Raw genomic sequence first — 19,729 nt, 5'->3', positions numbered from 1 at the left:
CTCCAGTTAACATTGTAAGGTTTTGGGTCTCTGAGGTTACTGTAGAAGCCTGTGCAATAACTTCTCATTAGTTTAAAAGTTTGAAGCCTCGCCTCTTCCTGCCGCACACTAAAAATCAACCAATCATTATGAGCCGCCATTCCCCCTCCCTCCAGAATTCCTGACTTGACAGTTGTCCCATGTAAATGCAGCTGTGTATAAATGTCTGTAATGACCCAGAATCATAGTGGTCATCTGGGACTCTGGCTTGAATTTGTCACTCGAAGGTCACCCCGTCTGCGTAGCCGCCCTTTTTTGTCACCACCTGAACACGAGTGATGATTTTTCTTCTGAATTTTAATTAGTCACCCCGACCCACATGCTTATTCCCCCTGGATAATCCATTGGCGTCATCGTAGCACAGACTGGTAGGAAATCTTAAATGGCCCGAGAATAACGTAATGGCACTTTCCAGGGGAATGGTTCAGTCACTTTGAAAATGTCAACATGTTCAGTCTCAAAGACTAAGTATCAATAAAGGCTACAGCCGAGAAAGGAGCATGCTTTACTGGTAATGTGGGGACATATGTGAGGGAAATAACAATGGATTCACGAAGCTTTCCACGAAATCGTCTTCCGGGAGGGACGTAAAACGGGGGTCCCGTGCTCGAGGAGGTGCCTCGAACACGTTAAACAGCCTCATTACCCTACACATTGGGTACCTGCCTGTGGCACTGGCTGCAAATACACCTGATATATATTATTTCTTTGATTTAATCAAGAGTCAGCATGAGTCATATTGTATGATGTACCAGATCAAAGTAATTTCTTTGTTCCATGCATACCAGCTGGGTACAACTACGGCGTGTTGCATCTTTGCTTTTTTTTCAAAACTTGCAGTAGGTAGAGCCGTGGATCTAAGAATTCTCCTGCCAGCACTGATTGTGCCGCTTTTTGTGTAGACAACAGATTACTGGTGTAGAGCCACATCCCTGTTTTGTAGACATGATGTCATCAGTGTCTTGCATGGTACTTACCATGTATGCTAATTTTTTTATGAACACACAGATGCAGGGTCAATCCCTGGTCAGAATGTGCATTTTAATGTCTTTCTTCTCCTCCAAGGACTGCAAATTGGATACAATTGTTTTATGGTTGTAGGTCACCAGGTAATTTTAAAATCTAAAAAAGGGAAAAAAACATCTGGGTACAACATAAAAGGGCAGTATAAGTAGGTCAATTGGTACACAAAAGGTATCAAAGTGCTACAATTTCTGTTTGATGAGGATGAAAAGAACTGGATCAGGTTTATTCATAATGAAAGAAAACAAAATTTGTCCACATTGTATCTTATTTTCAACTTTGAGCAAAATATATCTTTTAAGCTCCTTGATTTGAGTACCAGTAATTCATTTTTGTTTCTCTTTTATGTGGATTAAAAGCACAGGAGGTATTTAATACAAGACGATTTAAAAAGTCATCCTTGTTTTGAAGCCATATGTGAGTTTTGGTGTCACAGGGTGATACACCGTATCTGGTATCATATGTTATTTTCCAGACCTGGCACTATGTAGTACTTACAACGTCAAGTATTCAAAGCTATACGCTAGATCCCACGGAGAGGTGGGCGAGAATTATCAGCTTTGTATTGAAAATCAAACAAATCAAGTAAATCATATCAACAGTAAATACATCAGGTTCTTTCTCAGACCTCTTCCCCCGCGTGTGAGGGGCGTATCAGGAAATATCAGCCTTACCTATACAAGGTTAAATGACACCCTGTTTAAATATCATTCTACCTTAACACTAAGGGGCACTTTCTGTACGGCACTCATGATAATGGCATTGTTAGAATGTGCTGCGTAATGGGCTGTTTCAAGCAGGAAAATTTTGCAAATATTTTCTGGACGAATCGGTTTAGATAAAAAATGATAAGAGTGAATGGGGAATGGCATTGTATGAGGAAGGAGTTTGTATAATACATGATACAACTAAGGTGTTAACAGCTTGGCAGGTATCAATTTACCCGACTGAATTATTAACAAGACAACATCAATGAAGTGAGTTATAAATAGCATTAAGCCATTTAGTTGTCAAAACATGCTTCTAAAAGGGGACTTCATATATTATTGTGACACAGACATTAGCATATGCCAAGAGTCAGATGTTATTTTTCAGCATTAGGAGGAGTGAAAAATTGGTATCTCGTTCTGTTATGCTTGTGATTATTGAGGTTTTACCGTGTCTAACACATTCTTCCTTATTTTCATTTTCTCCTTGGCACTGTGTACTTTGCTGTACCATGTTTGTACAAGTGACATTGAGTACTGGTGAAAAACATAAAGAGGAACACTTTTTGTTGCCCCTAGCAGATTTTCTGTTGCCAAGTCTACAGTGAGACTTCCTCATGGGTTGAGTTCCCTCCAGGAACTTTCAGTTTCTTTAATTTGCTTCCTCTTGACACCAGAAGAATTTGACCCTGTGATGTCTCCAACCCAGCAGGAACTCCACTGAGTCTCGTTTTCAAGAGTTCCATTTCTTCTTTTCTTCACTTAAAATTTTATCAATGAGGATTGGCTTAAGCAAATCCTTCATCTAGAAGAATAGAACATTGTACAAAATGAAGTTTTATTTACAAACAAGACTAAGATAACATGAGAGACAAAGTTTAACATAAACAAAAAGACAGAGCTGTGACATGATCTACAAATATCTACCTGTGCAAGAGTTTGGCAAAAAGAGTTTGGATAAAAATTCTGGCAAATTTTCATTGGAGAAGTATGAGTGTATAGTAGCGCCCTGAAGTACTGTAACAAAGAACATGGAACTCCACCTGTCTTAATTCACAAGACAGAAAAACATGTAAGAGTGGTCTGCCCTCCTTCTGAAATTCTTTGAGTGACTGAAGTTGGTGCAGCTGGTATGCCACGTCACTTCTATAAATGTGCAGCCAGAAATTATGACCATAAAGTACTTGATACACCCTTGGTTGGACGCACCAACAGCTATTCCTGTTTCAGTGAGGGTTATTTGGACAGATGGTTAAAATAGCCTTGTCATAGCGCTGCCGTGGGAGGGCCAATTTCACCACAGATTCTTATCTTACACCGCACAGGTATACAATGTACCTTGGTAGGTGTGGCATGACCTAGCAGTTGAATTATTAACAGAGAAGGAGGAGGTGTCTCACATTTATAAATAGCAGCGGAAGTCATTGACTTGTTTCTCGTCTTCGAGCTGTCGTCTTGAGGAAATGCAAGCATGGACACGTCCGTTCCCGTTATTGAAGATGTGCATTAAAAGAGGGGAAACCTGATATGCAGGACATGCCCGGTGTGAGAGCTATATTGCGTGCAGGGAATTTAGTACCTGTTGTGTCTTCATCGGGGTGGAAGTCTGAGGCTTTTTATGAACCTCCAGTTTGTATAATATGGCAGGATGCCGTGTTAACCTGTCATAATTATGATACTGCCTGTCCATGTGTCCGTTTGAGTATGAATGTCATTGGGTGTCCTTGGGTACATTCCTGGAAATTTAGTAATTTTCAGGAAAAAACATAAAGAGTTTGCATTCCTATGAAAGGCACATGTACATGCATTGTATCTACATGTATATCATAGTCTTCAGGGCAACTACCTGATTAAATTTTGAAGAAGCTTTCTATTTTATTTAACAATTTTCACCATCTGTGTTAAGTAGAAGTTTGAATTATTATATCATAACCCAATAACATGACTGTTGTTTGTATTTGGCAAGGTCATTTATCTTGATGAAAAGTGGGACCATGGTTTAGTATCTAAGCATGATTTTATGAGCAAATATTAAGAGAAAGTAGCTTTACACAGCAGCATCTTGTGCAGAACTATAAGTGACATGTAGGATATCAGGCAATCTAAGGCCATCTTGGCAAGAGGAAGTAGAATGTTACATTACCTCTTTTTGCAGGAGCCAACTTCAAAGGCATTGACTAAATGAGTAATCATTACATGTCGCTAAGGAATTGGCTCGATCTTGTTTCTGTTTCAGTGAAAAAATTATAGTGAGAACTGGCGAATTGGATGTTTTAATCATCATTACTGTAATGCACTTACTTAGTCTTGGGCCAATTACCTTGTTTGTAACATACCTTGCATGTAACATATACACGTGTTCTTGCATGTAAGTAACAGTAGAGTGTAGTGTTTGATTGGCAGAGCAGAAGTCTGTGGACTGCGGCTCAGTTGTGGCCAGCAATGTAAATGGAGAGGCTTAAGCAGCGTTTAAGTCCCCCTTCCTGCACCCAAATCCAGCTATCCGCGTAATGTACACATCCCACCGGAGGACAAGTATTTACGTTCCTCCTCCGACCCTTGCGCTTTTATAAGAAATTTCGAACACGTCCCGGAGACACGACCTGGCGATCAGAAGGGCCTTTGACTGTGAGCCCAGGATCAGGAGTACTTTCCTTGGGGATTAATGGACGTTTGGTTGTGTGCCTGGCAAGATTGCGCCAATCTATCCCTAAGTAGTTCTAGTCCCGCTGCGGAGCACAGCTGGGCACTGTGTCAATGGGAGAAACGACACCTTCACAGACTGGGTGAGAGGTGGCCTTAGAACTTTGTCTTGGGCGGCTGAGCACTTAAAGATGACCATTAATAATCTGCAGATTGTCCATCAGTGGTCACCAGGTCCAGCATCCACACACTTCGTTCCTGGGGATCAGCTTGCCTTAGTGGAGCCACTGTAAATCTGTCTGAAGCTGATTTATTTCCCTTGCAAGGACCCTACTCCACGAACCGGTTAAGTTAAGGGAAAATCAAGCACTTTCATCTAACTTTGCATATGCTGCATTTGTTTCAAGTTTTCCCCAAACCACTGCCACTTTTGGAAAGTTGAAGTGTGCGTCATTTCATTGGCACGTCGCTATTTTTGCCTGATTTCCATAAATTGGCCCAACTTCCCGCTCAGACACTGTTGACCTTGCTAATCAATGGGCACGGCTGGTCCAAGTGTGACTTAGGATGGATGACATGTTAATCATGATGTATGGGCCCTTCTGATGCTCATATTCCTGTAATGGTACCTCAATTTGGAAATTAATCCTTGGTATAAATTTGTCTCCAACAGCCCTTTGATTTATCTGCTGCTCACGCAGAAGAACGAGACCACATGCAGTATGGTATGAAGAGAGTCTACAAATTTATTTGAAGTGGCTAAAAATTTCTAGTACAAAGTCTAGGGGAACTCTAAGGTTTCTACTGTCTACAAGAACATGAAAATGTTTGCCCTGCTGAATGTACCTATCTTGGAAGAATTCCACCGGGCTTGTATGACACATGAAGATGACACATTGCATGACACCCCAAAATCTGGTCACTTCACTTACTGTGAGCTACAGTATATCTTTCTACAACAATTTTCCGCATAGCATAGGTCCAACCTACCCTACATTCCACAGGCATCGCCTACCTGCACAATAAAGTCTCAGCTAGCCTACCATTTCTACACATCTACGACCTACCAGCACGCTTAGGTGCTGCATACACAATCCACATCACATCCTCCCTTCACCCATTGTGAGAAACAAAGCTAGAATATACATGAAATACTGTGTGTGTACATGAGGAATAACAGGTCTTAGCCATTACACAAAGTTGCACCCAAAGCCATTTAGTCCTCCCACTTGAAGGACAGTTGGTGTAATGTCGAGTGAGAGATGGGTTTCTGAAGGGATGCACCTTGAGTACATGGATGACCTTCCTATGATAAATAGTGGGAACCAAGGTCAGAAAAACGTTGCAATCAGTTGGCAAGTGACTCTGCCATAATTTTTCTCTGTCAGATAACAAGGCTGGAAAATAAGCCAGCCCTTAAATATTTGCATATATTAAACTCTGGACCTTTATAACAACACAAATAATATAACCCTGGATGGTGTAACAACATCGCATATGATTGACTTAATCTTACTTAAAATTCATGATTTAATCAATATATTACCCTTTTCTGTGAACATCAATAAAGCACAAATCCACAAAACATAATTCTTCTTTAAATAATAAAATCTGTAGTGCTTTCAATAAAGGAAACAAAGACCAGATAAACACCAGCATTTACACAACATGCACAGGCAAGAAAATCTGTATCCTCGATCTGATAATGTATACCTCAGCGATTCCTGACGAGGATATTACATAATTATAATTCTGATAATGTCTGGTTACCATGGTAACGACTCAGCAGTTGCTCAGCAACGCTGGCACAATGTTTACCTAGGATTGCATGATATTCTACATACCAGAATGAATAAATTAATGATGATATACTCTGTAATAAGCTCGTTCATCCCAGATGAAAATACTTTCTCTTGCCTTAATTTAGGAGCAACTTAAAAACAAGTCAAAATATGACCTCAGGCAAAACTAAATAATTCATGACTCCAACATAAAATTGCATTGAAAAGGAAACAATTGCAAACTCAGTCCCTGAAACAAACACAAAATAAAATACGGCAAATAAAACATATTAAGAAATTACCAGGTTCTCGAGTCAATATTAGCACACCTACGTACGTCTGTGTGTGACGAATGCGAAGAGCACACGAAGTGTAACCACCACAGCTGGCAAGGGCAGAGGCAATGTCACCAACGAAATGATTATCATTTTTGACTCTACCATAAAAGCACGACCCCTGGGAACAGAGCCTAGATCTCCCACCAGAGAGGGAACATGGACATAACCTAACAAGCATTGATCAGGAGATAACGTACATGTCCAGAGAAAGCGGGAGGCTGAAGGGCATGCAAGGCTAGCTCAGCCGGGCGAGTGACTCCCGGTACAACTAAGGTCACTTGTACGAGTAGCTCTACTGTTTGTTCTCAGCTGGTTTCTAAATTCCACATTGATACTGGCACGCGTCTCACCAGCAAAGGTCTCCCCCACAAGGGTATATTCTTTTTTGTGTCAAAATCCTGCTAGTATAAGAAAGTAGTTCATCAAGATCTGCATCATCTATTTTTTTGTGCTATTTGGTAATGCTTGTAAAAACCTAAGGCACTAGGCACTATTCCTAACTTCTACTGTCTTGCATGGCTACAGGAGGGGTCCAAACCTAGACTATTACCTGACAAAGTGTTCTACACTTTGGAAGCTCTAAGGAAAAAATTTAGGTCCCACTTTGTAAGGTTACCCCGCCCCAGGGTCTGTCTAACTCCACATGGCGTATGGTCTAAACTCCTAAATCTAAAAGATTACCTTATTTTGCTCCTCTCTGACTACAACAATGACCACTCTTTAGAGGGCGTTGACAACTTGCATACATGGTTTCCACATTCTTCCTGGCACAGGAACTTGCCTAAATTAGCCAACTTCTCCTTGCCTACTACCATATTACACATTAACAAAACAACCTTGCTTTTTGTGATAAGCAAATCACATTTACCTACAGAAATCTTAAGTCCTATGAGTACTAACGCTGATCTAGTCAAATTCCATCGTGATTCTCTGGTTCAACTTCTGTGTTAAAGGCATGCATGTCCTGCTGACATCCCGGAGTACATTTTGCACACTTAGCTCTGCACCACAAACCTGTGCCGCTCAATCCTTCTGGGTACACAGATCTACCCAGTCACTAGAACTCTTCAATTGCATGTGAAATTAATGATACCCTTGGGGTACTGACTTTCCAAAGAAGTCATGCAACAAATTTCCTGTATACTTAAATATCCTTCCTATTACTCTACGTCCTCGACAATTGTGGCTTAGACAGAGTAGTCCCTAAGCACTTTCCTACATACTCGGTTCGAAGTTTCCTTGAACTTCTCGTAAAGCTTGGCTTGCAACACAACAACAACAATTTGTCATGAGATCTCACTCTCCTAGGAGCTCCTTCATGCAGTCGGGAGACTGGAAGATCTCGGGGAGGGGGCTGTCCAGCTTGCTGATGATCTTGTAGATGTTCTTCTTCCACGACGCCTCCAGGTCCTTCCCGGCCTTGATGGCGTTGAAGAACTCGGAGAGAGTCTGCTCTGCCACCACCAGGAAGGAATCCGGAACCTGAGGAGAAGAGGGCACACGTTAATTTCAGCATACTTTTTCCTAACGTAACATCAAAACAGTGGTGATACTGCTCAGTTAGATTCGCTGTCATTTCTTTGATAAGTTGTCTGTGTTGAGTGCAAAATGCTTGATATCTACCTTAGTTTGTTTCATTACCTTTCTAGAAGGAACATAATGTCTCACTTTTTTTAGCATAGTCATTGATTTGACTGAGGAGACGAAAGGAGATGTTATGGCCACGGTGACAAGTACTTCATCAACGCAAGGAAAATATCACAAAACATACAGGTCCGTATTTTCACAAATACTATCCTTAAAACACTGTTTCTTTGTCAAAGAACTGAGGTGTAGGAGTTGTGTTACATTGCACAAAGGTACCTGGAATGCATTCACTTTTTGAAGTGTAATTAATGTTTGTTCAAATTGTGCCAACATACTAAATGTCAACACACAATCCCATGTTAAAACTGGAAAACTGGAATGGCTTTATATTCCAATTTGTATAGGGGAGGTACCCTGAAGGATTGTAGGGAGACGCTAGTAAAAATTTGATAAAAAATGTAGCAGGAGTATACCTGAAGAAGAAAATACTTTGCACAAGAAAAATGACAATACACAAAATCTGATGTCTGATAAAGAAATCAGCAACATATTCATATTGCCCCCATTAAACTTCAAGACACTTCCTTGTCCGAGTCCCCAGCCTAGCAGTAAGAATTGTGTATCTATGTGGTTTTTAACAACATTTCCTCATCTCTAATCTTTTCATCAATATTTCAAACATAGATCCTTCCAGCAAAATTCTATGCATCTCAAATAAACTTTTCCTTCAACCAAGAGGTTTGAACTAACCCTAACAATGTAATTTCCAAGCCAGGTAGAGGAGACAATGTCGGAAAAAGATTCATCCATCAAAATTTTGCACATCACAAATAAACTCCTTCTACTTGGTTGCAAGCCTTGAACTAACCTTAACAATGTAATTTCCAGACCAGGTACAGGAGACGATTTCAGAAATAAATACATCCAGCAAATTTTTGTGCATCTCTAATAAACTTCTCCTTCTACTTGGTTGCAAGCCTTGAACTAACCCTAACAATGTAATTTCCAGGCCAGGTAGAAGAGACAATGTCAGAAAAAGAATCTATCCAATTGTGAGCATCTCTAATAAACTTCTCCTTCTACTTGGTTGCAAGCCTTGAACTAACCCTAACAATGTAATTTCCAGGCCGGGTAGAGGAGACAATGTCCACAGACTCCATTGTTGTTCTTAAGACCTCAGGGCGAAAAGTAATGAGCGCCGGCCATTGTCTAATCACCACCTTTCCCTTTGTTATTACAGCCTCTTATCACTTATTCATAAAGTTTGCTGGAAATGATTCAGGGGTATACAAGAAACACTGCAGGCATTTTTGTGTGCGGAAGCCACAGCTTGTATTGATTGCACCCGTCCCTTAAACTGATCTCCTTCCCACCACCACAGGAAGATGTTTCTTCGGCGCGCACATCCTTTGTCTTCCTTCCATTGATCTTAGCAGATGCCCTGCCTCAACGCACCACAAAATAATGACGCCTCTGCCTCGTCTCTGTAATGATGCACTTTCGAACTCGGGGGCACCGGGCGGTGAGATACCAGTTAAAAATCACCTGTCTAACGTGAAGATGGGGCAATTTCGTACGGCAAGAAGAGACAAGAGAAAGTTTGAGTTCATCCACACATATACACCATGCTTTATCTGGACAGCTGGGGGCATAACTTCCTACCACAAGATCCATACTCATACGTATTACTTTAGCACATCAAAAGGAAGCTGCCACGCAAAAAAGCCTCATTCCTCAATATTTCAAAAAGCTTCTTAACACATCCGAACTAAGCACCTTTCCACCCATCAAACAGCAGGACATCCACAATTTCTGGGGAGTTGAACCTCCCAAATGTCTCAAGATGCTTTCAAACCATCTCGGGGTGACCCATCTGTGTCAAGAGGCATTAATGTGCTGAATGGCCATGCACGTTGCACCCTGTCTTTTACATAATCCATCATATTTGCCTTCTTAATGCATGTGTAGCAGAGGGACCGTGTCTCCTTGGGCGACAGATGTAAAGACACCAGACAGGCCTGATAGGGTGAATGATGGGCAGATGCTATCACCCATCCAGCAGCTGCTGCCACCTCCTGAAGAAAATACCACTTCGATCCCACTACAAAGGAAAAGCACTAGAATGGGGGCAACTAGGAATTGCCTTGCTCGCAGACATTGTTTCCCCCGAAAACTTGCATCCCTCAAGCAGTGCTACTGTGTTTAGTCAATGTGAACAAGTGAAGTGTGGCGGAGCCTGCCCGGTAAACTGAGCTGGTTCCTGGCGGGGACAATAGGCTTTCTTCCAGCCAGTGACAGGTGCACAAGGAGGCTTACACAACAGCTGCTGCCCAGGAACAAAGGAAATGCTCTAGCACTCCGGCTAGAACTCCATCCTTCTGTGCATGTACCGACATCACAACCAGCACTAACACTCACTTAAACCTGCCACTTCTATGTAAATGCTGGTTGGAACTGAACAATAAAGAAAAGCTACTGATATACGTGTAAACACTTTGATGGCCCCCCGGCCTAAACTGAAATGAAGCTGACTTTTGGGTGAGAAGAAGAAAATGTCTTTGTTCTCTAAAATATCAGAAATCATCCAACAAAGGACACTTGATAAACATTCCAATTCTGTTGGTGGAGGAAGTAATTAAAGGCACCGGCACAGATTTGGTACAAAAACTCATCAATTACAGCAGCGAAAACACAAATGTCTTTGTTCCCTCAAGTTTACTATATCTAACAATATCACAAAAACACATCACAAGAAGTAACACTTAAATGTTGTTTTTTTACTACAAGAAGTGGTATTAGTATTAAGAAGTGATTGTTTTGAGATAACTGCTCACCTTGAACTCATTGCTCTTGTTGTAGTGCAGGTTGAGTGCGTGGAACAGCTCGGAGTCACGTGTGACGTGCAGGTCCTTTGTCTCTATCCCCTCGCTCATGGCCTGACGGGCGAACTTCTCCATCTGGATGTAGTAGAACTCCCGGAAGTTGGAGAACCACTTGATGAGCTGGGAGGTAATGCATCGGTTGAACTTGACATCCGGGAAGTGCTGCTTCAAGGTGGAGGAGGATGGGTAACGGGCGTAGAAGAACATCAGCTTGGCCTTCTTCAGATGGGTGGGAGTCAAGCTGCTGTTTTGGATACCCTGCTGGGGGACTTTGGTCAAGGAAACGTCCAGAAACAACCTATTTTCATTGCCTACGCTTTAAGCATAACCCAAACACTTTCAACATAACTCTTCTCATATTCTAATCTCATGATATTTTGATATCTTTACCAACTAAGAATATTCTATACTTGATGATCCCTACCCTACTTTAAACATCAAAGATATTGGTTACTTGACCCATGTCTTCTATCCCACATTACCATGTAAGCATGACATGAATGTTGTTTTACCCTTGTTCAACCATGCAAGGAATCTTCCATGCTGTCTTCGGCAGGGAAATTGAGACCTCTGCGACATGGCATCTGCTGTGCGTGTGTGGCGGAGATTTTATCTTTGGAACCAAATGAGGCAACTGGCAGGTGGCAAGATCCCAGCAAACAAAATTAAAGAAATTTGTCATTCTTCCCTGCTTGTAACATATCATTAGAAAAACAAATGCCTCAAATTTGTCTCAACACTTCATCCCAATTTGTGTGTAGAAGGACCAACAAAACAAATACCCCATCCAATCTACACAAGACGGAAAATCCCTTAGGTTAATGGTAGCAAATATGAAGTGTTTTGGGAACAAAAGATCCCTTAATTTCTGTCATATATGCATCACCACCAGCTGCCAATTCTCATCCTGGCAGTCACCAGAGGAACATAACGCAGTACATTGTTGAGACATTTCGCAAAGGTTATCCCAGTTGGGAGGCCACAGATCCCTGAAAACAGTGACAGCTGAGGATGTCTGGAGACACAAGCAGCCATCTGCCACCAGCATCATCAACCTGCCGTAAAACCTTTTATCATGTCTCAAGATGTTTGGAGACATTTCAAAAAGGTTGCCTGCGTCAGTGTTAGACTTAGGGAGGACACCCTTGTGCCTTGGTGTGCACATCAAGTGTGCATTAAAGAGTGGAGCTTTCAAAGTGCATTTGGAGTTTATAGTGTCACTTGAAACCTTTTACTTCGCCCATTTATGAATGACCTATATGCAGCTGGGGTAACATGAGGTATGTATGTATTTTTGACACCGCCTTAACAAAAAGCCATCTAAAAACAAGCCTCCCCTTTGTCAAACAGCACGCCTCACGATGTTCCAGCAGACACTGGAGGATGGAGGAAAGTGACCCGTTTTGGACCAAAATGTGCTGCGAAGACAGTGATCCCAGATGGCTATTAATTAAAGTGAAGTAATGGGGACATTCTCCACATTGTCATGCATGCAAATCTGGCAGGGAGACACATTTGTCCTTGGAATAGAGAGGGACAGGGCTTTGCCCCAAGCAACTGGCAAGTATCTAGTGTCAGCTAAAAAAGCCATTCATACGGCCCAGGCTAAGATTCAAGTGCCGCTCCCCCTCGGGCATGGCACCCCAAGTATGGACCCACGCCCTGCGCACCCAGGACAAAGAAAAGGGGATCTGGCCACATTTGATGGTTCCATTCAAACATGTTAATCTGAAGAATTAGTTTCCCTTGGAGAAATCCACCAGAGTATTGGGAAATCTGCAAATGTCTCACAAATGCTTCCCCCCACATCAGATATTACACTTTATGCACAATAAAATCAATGACCAAGAAAAATTATTTTCTGCAATGGATTTTTATGAATATTAAGTAGATTTGAATGGATTTCTTTGCCGGCCAGGGGTGAGACTTGGCTTTATAACTTACGTGTCACGCCAGCGCGCCACCAAACGGTGGTATATGGAGGACGCACTCGCAAGTGACAGAAGGTGAAACTCTATCACGGCTTTTATCTGTACCTTTATATAACTAATATGCCACTGTAACCTCTCTCTTCCGTACGCGCATCACCCATCTGTGATCTTCCCTTGGAGAGCCATAACGCATCAGATTGGGGTTGCATAGCCGGGCTGCACTTTTGCCTGGCAACTTGTACCGGAGGAAATAAGACATAAATTGAAATTAATTGTGCCTAAGGCTGTGGGTGAACAGCAGAGGACACGTTATCCAACCACATCCATTTTCCTTCTCAACCAGCCATGAAATTTGAAATGAAATAGGCAGCTGGCTGCTATCTGCCCGGCCTGACAATTCAATGAGAGGGGATACTGCACGTCCCAGGATCAACCCTGTTTCCCCCAGTTTCAATTTGGGCCATTAAACGGACAGCAATGCTGACCTCCGCCGATGCGTCCGATCCTTCCAGGAATAAGAACAAGAATCCTTCCTTGGGCTATATTTGGCTGACAGAGCATGCGTGACATTTTCCAGGAATGGGCCATCTCCTGTACAGCCGTACAATCTCCACCATATTACAAATGGAAATGTATACAAATCCCTGGGTATTTGGCGGCTAATGGTGATCATTGTTATTGCTCTGGCAGGAACTTGAGGAAATTACTACTTGGGAGCCAATTTAATTCGGGTGCCGCCGATATTGTACAAGATCCATTTGATACTTAAGCTTGTTCTGTTTTTTATAAGCGGGTGATAGGGCTGCCGGCTCACATGTTAGTGGCAATCATAAAGCAGGTGGAACAGAGCGGATACGTAGAGGACACAAGTCTGAGTGTAGTGATTACAGGGTGGATGTGTTCTCAATGCCTGCTGCCAGAAACTGATCCCCAGTGACTGATGGCCTCCTGTCCCATGTATGCAAGAACTTGGAGATAAATTAATTTCCCCCCATACTCATCTATTTCTTAACTCATCTCTTTCCCCGTATGAATAGATGGATGGATGAAATCGCGCAGGGTCGGACCAACTTTCGGACTAGATGCTCCCATAATTTGGCCTTGTATCTACAAAGTCCTTCATGCATACTGAGTACAATATACCTTCCCAAACGAAGTCGCAGGGATAATCTATATTCTTGGCAAAATTCGATTAAAAAATATGAAGCATAAGGAAGGAGACCCAAGTGCCAGGATATCATATAGCCAATTACTTAGCCCTAATGGGGCCTGGGAAACCTATCAATAATGATGTCTTAGAGAATACTCTGATGGCTGCGGCTACAAATTGGGCGTAAGTGAATCAGGCTTTGTGGAAACATCCTGGATTAAATGCGACACTCGTTGTCCGACACGCGACCTTGACAAGATCAGCGGAGCACGTCTGAACACGGTACGCTGCACCCCCTGAACTTTACAGCACTAAGCACTACCCCAGCAGCTCTGGAGATGCAAGGGCTACGCTGCCTCCAGTCAAGATGCGGGACGCTCTTCTCACAAACAAACAAGAATGACATTCATTCAATACACCTCGTTATGTTAAATACAACAATTGGCTAGATAGGATTAGCAGTCCTCGTGCACTTGTCAGCTATAAACAAAAACACAACCCAAGGATCAGACTCTCAAGCCAATTCCCGTGGGCGCAATTACCAATATTAAAGCCTAAAAAATACAGCTGTGTGGGGCATTACCTTCTCTCGTATAATTTGATCAGTACTCCAACACAACCCAATATCAAAACTGTATATATCACGCTAACCATGTAAATTGGTTTCTCAAAAATTTGTGTCACCGCCTACCCACTAATTACATATGGCGCAAAAAACAAATGAGGGCAAATATTATCAGGGCTACCAGCACAAAGCCCACATACTAAGAATAAGACATATCAGGTGGTCCAGAATCATGCGTCACGATGTAGGGTTCTAATCTATGTCCAGCCCGGCCCCATAGGATCCTTGGGCTCTAATCTGCTTTATTATGTTTCCCAGGGGAACCGACTGAAGATTTGGCAATTGGCAAAAAGAAAAAAGGGTTTAGAATTAAATAGGGAGATTAAGGCACCCTGATACCCACACTTCTCATGGGACTGGCGCCTTGAAAGGGCAGTCTATTAGCCAGGACACAACACTAAGGCACACCACGTAGCACCTACAACAACGCTACAAGGCACACTGTTTATATCATAGCAAACAAAAGGATACAGATCCAGGATGAGGCGGACTGCCCTTAGGAGATCCGTAGGCACTCAGGTCTGTCAGGTCCTGGAGGTCTCCACACTCCGCCTTCAGTAGGGACAGGGACAGGCCCTCCGGCGCATGATGCACGTCTCCCATGGACGGGGACCCGTTGCTCAGTATCTGGTGGTCCGTCAGTGGTGTGGGGACGTCTTGGGACTCCAGAGAGCGGGCGGAGTAATCTTTGGCTTGCTCGTCGTGGTGGTGGAGGGAGAAAGCTGCCGAAACTATGGGGAGGGTTTGCTGTAGGCTGGGGTTGGGAATTGCGACCGATGTTGGCAAGCAGTTGGCAAGGCTGGAGCTGTGTATGTTGCCGTTGGACGAAACACGGTGGTTGCCTTGCTTGACTCGTAAGCGGCCCTCCTTCTTGCGGGACACCACGAGCGGCAGCGCTTCCGTCTGGTCGAATGCCTCAGAGCTGATGGGGTGGTATGGGATGTGGGTAGAATGGAAGTCACTGAAGTTGTGGATAGCCTGTGCCGCGGGGTGCACGCTTTGCCTGGAGATGTCTCCCTGGCCATTAAGACCGCCGTTGATGCCAGATGAATGAGTGTGATGATGATGAAGGGCGCTGATTTGGCTGGTGGGCTGAGAGGGGAAGTACTCCCGCACCACAGAGTCGACTACGTCTGTAACAGCTTTGGTCAGTTTGTCTTTCAGCGCTTCCCCGAAGTTTGACCGCTGGTTGTTATTGGATATACTTGCCAGCATGGCCTGGGCCCTGTTCAGGTGCGCTTGTCTTGCTGCTATCTCCTGCTCCCTGACCAGAGCGCGAGCTCTCTCGATGAAGTGGGATGGCCCGAGCTCTTGTGGTGACTCGCCGCCCTCTGCCTCCTGCTGAGTTGCTTTCCCTCCTTCCTTCTGGGCAGCATGAATGACCTCTACGTCGCTGTCATCTCCTGTGCTACTTTCTTGCTCATAAAGCTCGAAGTATTTTTTCTGCAGCCTCTCCATCTGCTGTTGCATTTCGTGAAGCTGTTGCTTAAGGCGCTCCCTTTCTTGGTCCTTGCGTGGCCGGTTGGGTTCTAAGATCCCGCCCATGCTGATGAATTGTTGCTGGGGCTGTCGTTGCTTGCGCCTGCTGCTGCCGAGCTGCCCTCCGCCCAGCATCTCACTTCGGGGTGGGGACTGGCGCATGTTGGTGATGATGTTCTCGACTCGTGCCCTCTTGGCCTGCAACATCTCCACATCATTGCCACCACCTGTCAGGCCATTACCATTGCACCCATTGTTTGCTGTATTGTCTGCAGACATCTGTATGGCTTCTTCTTGTGCAATTTCCATCAAGTTCTGGGAGTGACTGGCCGAGTGGCCAGGCATGGTATTTTCTTTGTTTGGAATTGCTGTCTTCAAGAGCTCGGAGATGATGGAGGCCCCGTTCTCTTTCTTCAGGCTTTCTGTGTTCTGGCTGCTGCCCTTGAGAAGAGACCTTAGGACGTTTCCTGTCGGAGCCACACCGTTTACTGCTGCGGCTGTCGCATGTGCCAAGGTTGTGTTCTGTCCGTATGTACTACGCTTCACCCCTGAGTCCACACGGCGCCTTTTTTGTGGCTGCGACAACTCTTCAATGTCAGACATCTGGGTTAGACATGGATACATATATTTGGCCGGACTGACTTGCTTGGTACCGTCTTGGTCTGTTGTCTGTTGTTGTGCTACTTGAATCCTCTACCGCTGTACATGGAAAAATAGTAAGCATGCAATGAAACCCTAGACTAGGCCAAACATCTACACTGCAACACACAAAGGACTGATTAGTACCCTGCAGGGGAAGAGCCCACTGCTCTATTAAAGCCCTGATTAAAAATCCCGACTCACTTGGATGAAGGATTAAGACACCCGAAATGATCAAGAATTTTAGCGTCATACATACAGGTCATCGATATTATCAAGCACGGGAGCCCGCGAAAATTACATCCTCCCCAGCGGGCGTCAAAGACACTTCTGAAGACTGTAGATGTCAAATGAAGGTCGTAAGAATGGATTAGCAATAGGGCTTCTAGAAATCCTATACAAAATTCCAAAAGAGAAAATTGGTAAAGAAAGCCTGGTAAAAATAACTGAAATAGTAATGCAGTACACGCGATATTAATAAAAAGACGTGGAGCTATGATCAGCGAACGGCGAAATATGAAGTGGTGCCCCGTCCTTTGTTCTCGTCTGATCAAAACATGATCGGCCAAATGTTACGTTTACGACGGCCCCGAAATGAAAGGGAAAATACTTGCCATCGCAGCAATACCTACCCCGACGGCCTTGTCAACGTTTCTTTCATGATCACATACAAGACACAAGGCGAGGAATAGATCTAAGACAGTTTCTCCTGAACATATGTTACGACAGAAAATTACCCATGCACGACCACATCCGCATTGGGTTAAGTGTTATTGTGTGATACACATCTCAGCTTGGCGGCGGGGCGAGCACTTGGGGCCCGCCCGATCACACAACAACGGCGCGCGAGAACAGCGACACAACAACTCCAAGAAGGAGTCACTGAGAAAGGAACGATTTCTGTAGCAAACGAAGTGGTTGTCAGGCGATGACAATGCTGTTAGCAGCCGTGAGAGTCAAGAACACGCAGGGAAGCGAGTAGACAGACAAGGACGGAGTGATCGCACAGGCACGATCGGACAAAGGACAAAGGAAATCGACACGACCTCATACCCGAGGAGGAAAACATGTTACAAGAACACGGAACAAGACACCGAACCTTTCACTCACGATTTTACCCGCGATCACACCCGCTAGTCGGCCGTCCGGGCTACCTAAAATTTCTAGCAGACGACAAAAAGTGTCGACTTACAGCCGTCTTGAAGGAGCGAAGAAGACCCCGTGAAGAAGCCGTGAAGTCTGAAGGAAAGGTGAACGAGGAAGTGCGCATGTCGACGGCTAGCCTCGCTTTCGATCTAAGAAATGGACTAAAGCATTTTCCACACTTGAGGGGGTGCGTACTTATAAGAAGTGCGTATTAATCAAATACTGTAGCTTTGTTTTAAATTTATCAAGAAAATGTGTACATTCATATATTTTTCAACATATTTGATAGTAAACTATAGAGTTACTTCTGTATCTAAGTGTTACAAAATATATTTCAATTCTCTAGATACCCCTGCATAAAAAGGTAGGCACTTATGTTCGAACCAAGATGGCGGCCATGTTGGGAACCTCGAGATGTGTTACTCGAAATTTTGGGCGAGTTACAAGTCAACGAATCAAGGTAGGAAGCTATAACACGATGGAATAGATAAAGAACATCTTTAACTTTGTATCTGTAGTGAGCTGGTGCCCTGGTATGACGTCTATTGTCTTATTATAGAGATCAAAGTTGGGGTACCGAGACAAGGTCATTTACCGGTATACCAAAATGATGCTCTTTCATCATCGTTTCTCAGTAGAATTCGTCTGAAAACTGCTTCGTATTCACACCGGAGATGAATTCAATACGTTGAATAGACGTATGTCTTACTGCTGTTCTGACCCATCTTCCTTTCGTTCAACAGGTGCAGGTTTCGACTCGAGGAAAGCAAACATCACCTGGTGAGTCACCTGTTGTGGCCATGACAGTGTTCCGTTCTCATGTGCCCCACCAGCTTACCCAATATGGAGTGATGACCCCTAAGTTATGACGTATCCTTAAAGATTGAGTCACGCGACAGATGCGGGTTGGGTGTTGACTCAGCCGGTTCCTTGCATATAACAATCAATCATCCCAGACACACCGCGATGTTGTGCACTGGCCTCTCGACCCCAAGAAATATGATAACAACATCTTGCCATGTAATGTCCATGAGACTGAATTAGAAGTATAAGATAACAGGCATTTCGCATCATGCTCAATATTTCTTGCCAAACATGATGACAATGGCTTTGTTTTGCTGTCAGTGTCACATACACACCCAGTCACACAAACTGACAAAGCAGTCAAGCAACTTTTCAAGTTGCCCAACCTCACTTACGTAAGAGTAGAACAAAAAATGAAGCTACAATCTGGTCTTACAATAAACCAAGTCGACAGTCAAATCCTTTGATCATGAGCACATGCATGCACATACACACAAATACACATACAAATACAAATACACATACACACAAATACACACACACAATGGTACCCTTTGCCCAGATACCTTTGTTATCATAAGATCAATGATCTCATTATTCTAAATGTGTAGGCAGAACAAACACAATTATACATACCTAGTACCAAAATAGCAAGTATTTGAGTGTGAATACAACCTGAACCTTACATATTTAACATGCAGAAGCCATAACGTCAGTAGTGGTCTCTTCCAAGAAATGCCTGTAGCTGCTTCTTAGTAAGACAGGAAGAACCACACAATGTCAAAGTCTCACGTTTTCTTGTGAGAACAGTTGCTTTGATAGTTAGTAGACAATAGATAGAATTTCAAATATGTTGGTTGACCAAAATGACAGGATGTGAATTTTTCCAGGTTAATTTAAGGCACAGCAACAATAGGTATAAGGCTACTAGTAATAAGATACTAACATTATAAGA

The 19,729-nt window shown here is 43.4% G+C and overlaps 2 protein-coding genes across 5 annotated transcripts in view; one reads left to right on the top strand and one right to left on the bottom strand.

Annotated features, from left to right (window-relative positions):
* Nucleotides 1-5,140: 5,140 nt before the first annotated feature.
* LOC136433717 (prospero homeobox protein 1-like) lies at nt 5,141-18,147 on the bottom strand. Of its 4 annotated transcripts, none has more exons than XM_066426169.1 (4): nt 18,017-18,147; nt 15,178-16,884; nt 10,953-11,258; nt 5,141-8,013 (listed from the first exon to the last, which is right to left on the bottom strand). In XM_066426169.1, the coding sequence occupies exons 2-4, from the start codon at nt 16,807-16,809 to the stop codon at nt 7,828-7,830; spliced, it is 2,124 nt and encodes a 707-aa protein (XP_066282266.1). In that variant the 5' UTR covers nt 16,810-16,884; nt 18,017-18,147; the 3' UTR covers nt 5,141-7,827. The 4 variants fall into 4 exon arrangements, with proteins under 4 accessions (XP_066282266.1, XP_066282262.1, XP_066282265.1 ...); XM_066426165.1 differs by having other exon boundaries at nt 10,953-11,261; nt 18,017-18,146; XM_066426168.1 differs by having other exon boundaries at nt 10,953-11,261; nt 17,924-18,104.
* A 163-nt stretch (nt 18,148-18,310) lies between these two features.
* Nucleotides 18,311-19,729, top strand: part of LOC136433718 (dihydrolipoyllysine-residue succinyltransferase component of 2-oxoglutarate dehydrogenase complex, mitochondrial-like) — a 51,334-nt gene continuing 49,915 nt past the window's right edge. Inside the window, exons 1-2 of the mRNA XM_066426170.1 lie at nt 18,311-18,430; nt 18,714-18,750. Coding sequence (XP_066282267.1) covers nt 18,359-18,430; nt 18,714-18,750 — 109 coding nt within the window. The 5' untranslated portion in view covers nt 18,311-18,358. The remainder of the gene's footprint in view (nt 18,431-18,713; nt 18,751-19,729) is intronic.

The sequence above is a fragment of the Branchiostoma lanceolatum genome, chromosome 4 (genome assembly GCF_035083965.1).
Source record: "Branchiostoma lanceolatum isolate klBraLanc5 chromosome 4, klBraLanc5.hap2, whole genome shotgun sequence".
Lineage (NCBI taxonomy): Eukaryota > Metazoa > Chordata > Leptocardii > Amphioxiformes > Branchiostomatidae > Branchiostoma > Branchiostoma lanceolatum.
Note: the sequence above shows the minus strand (reverse complement) of the source record. Positions and strands in the feature narration are given on the sequence as shown.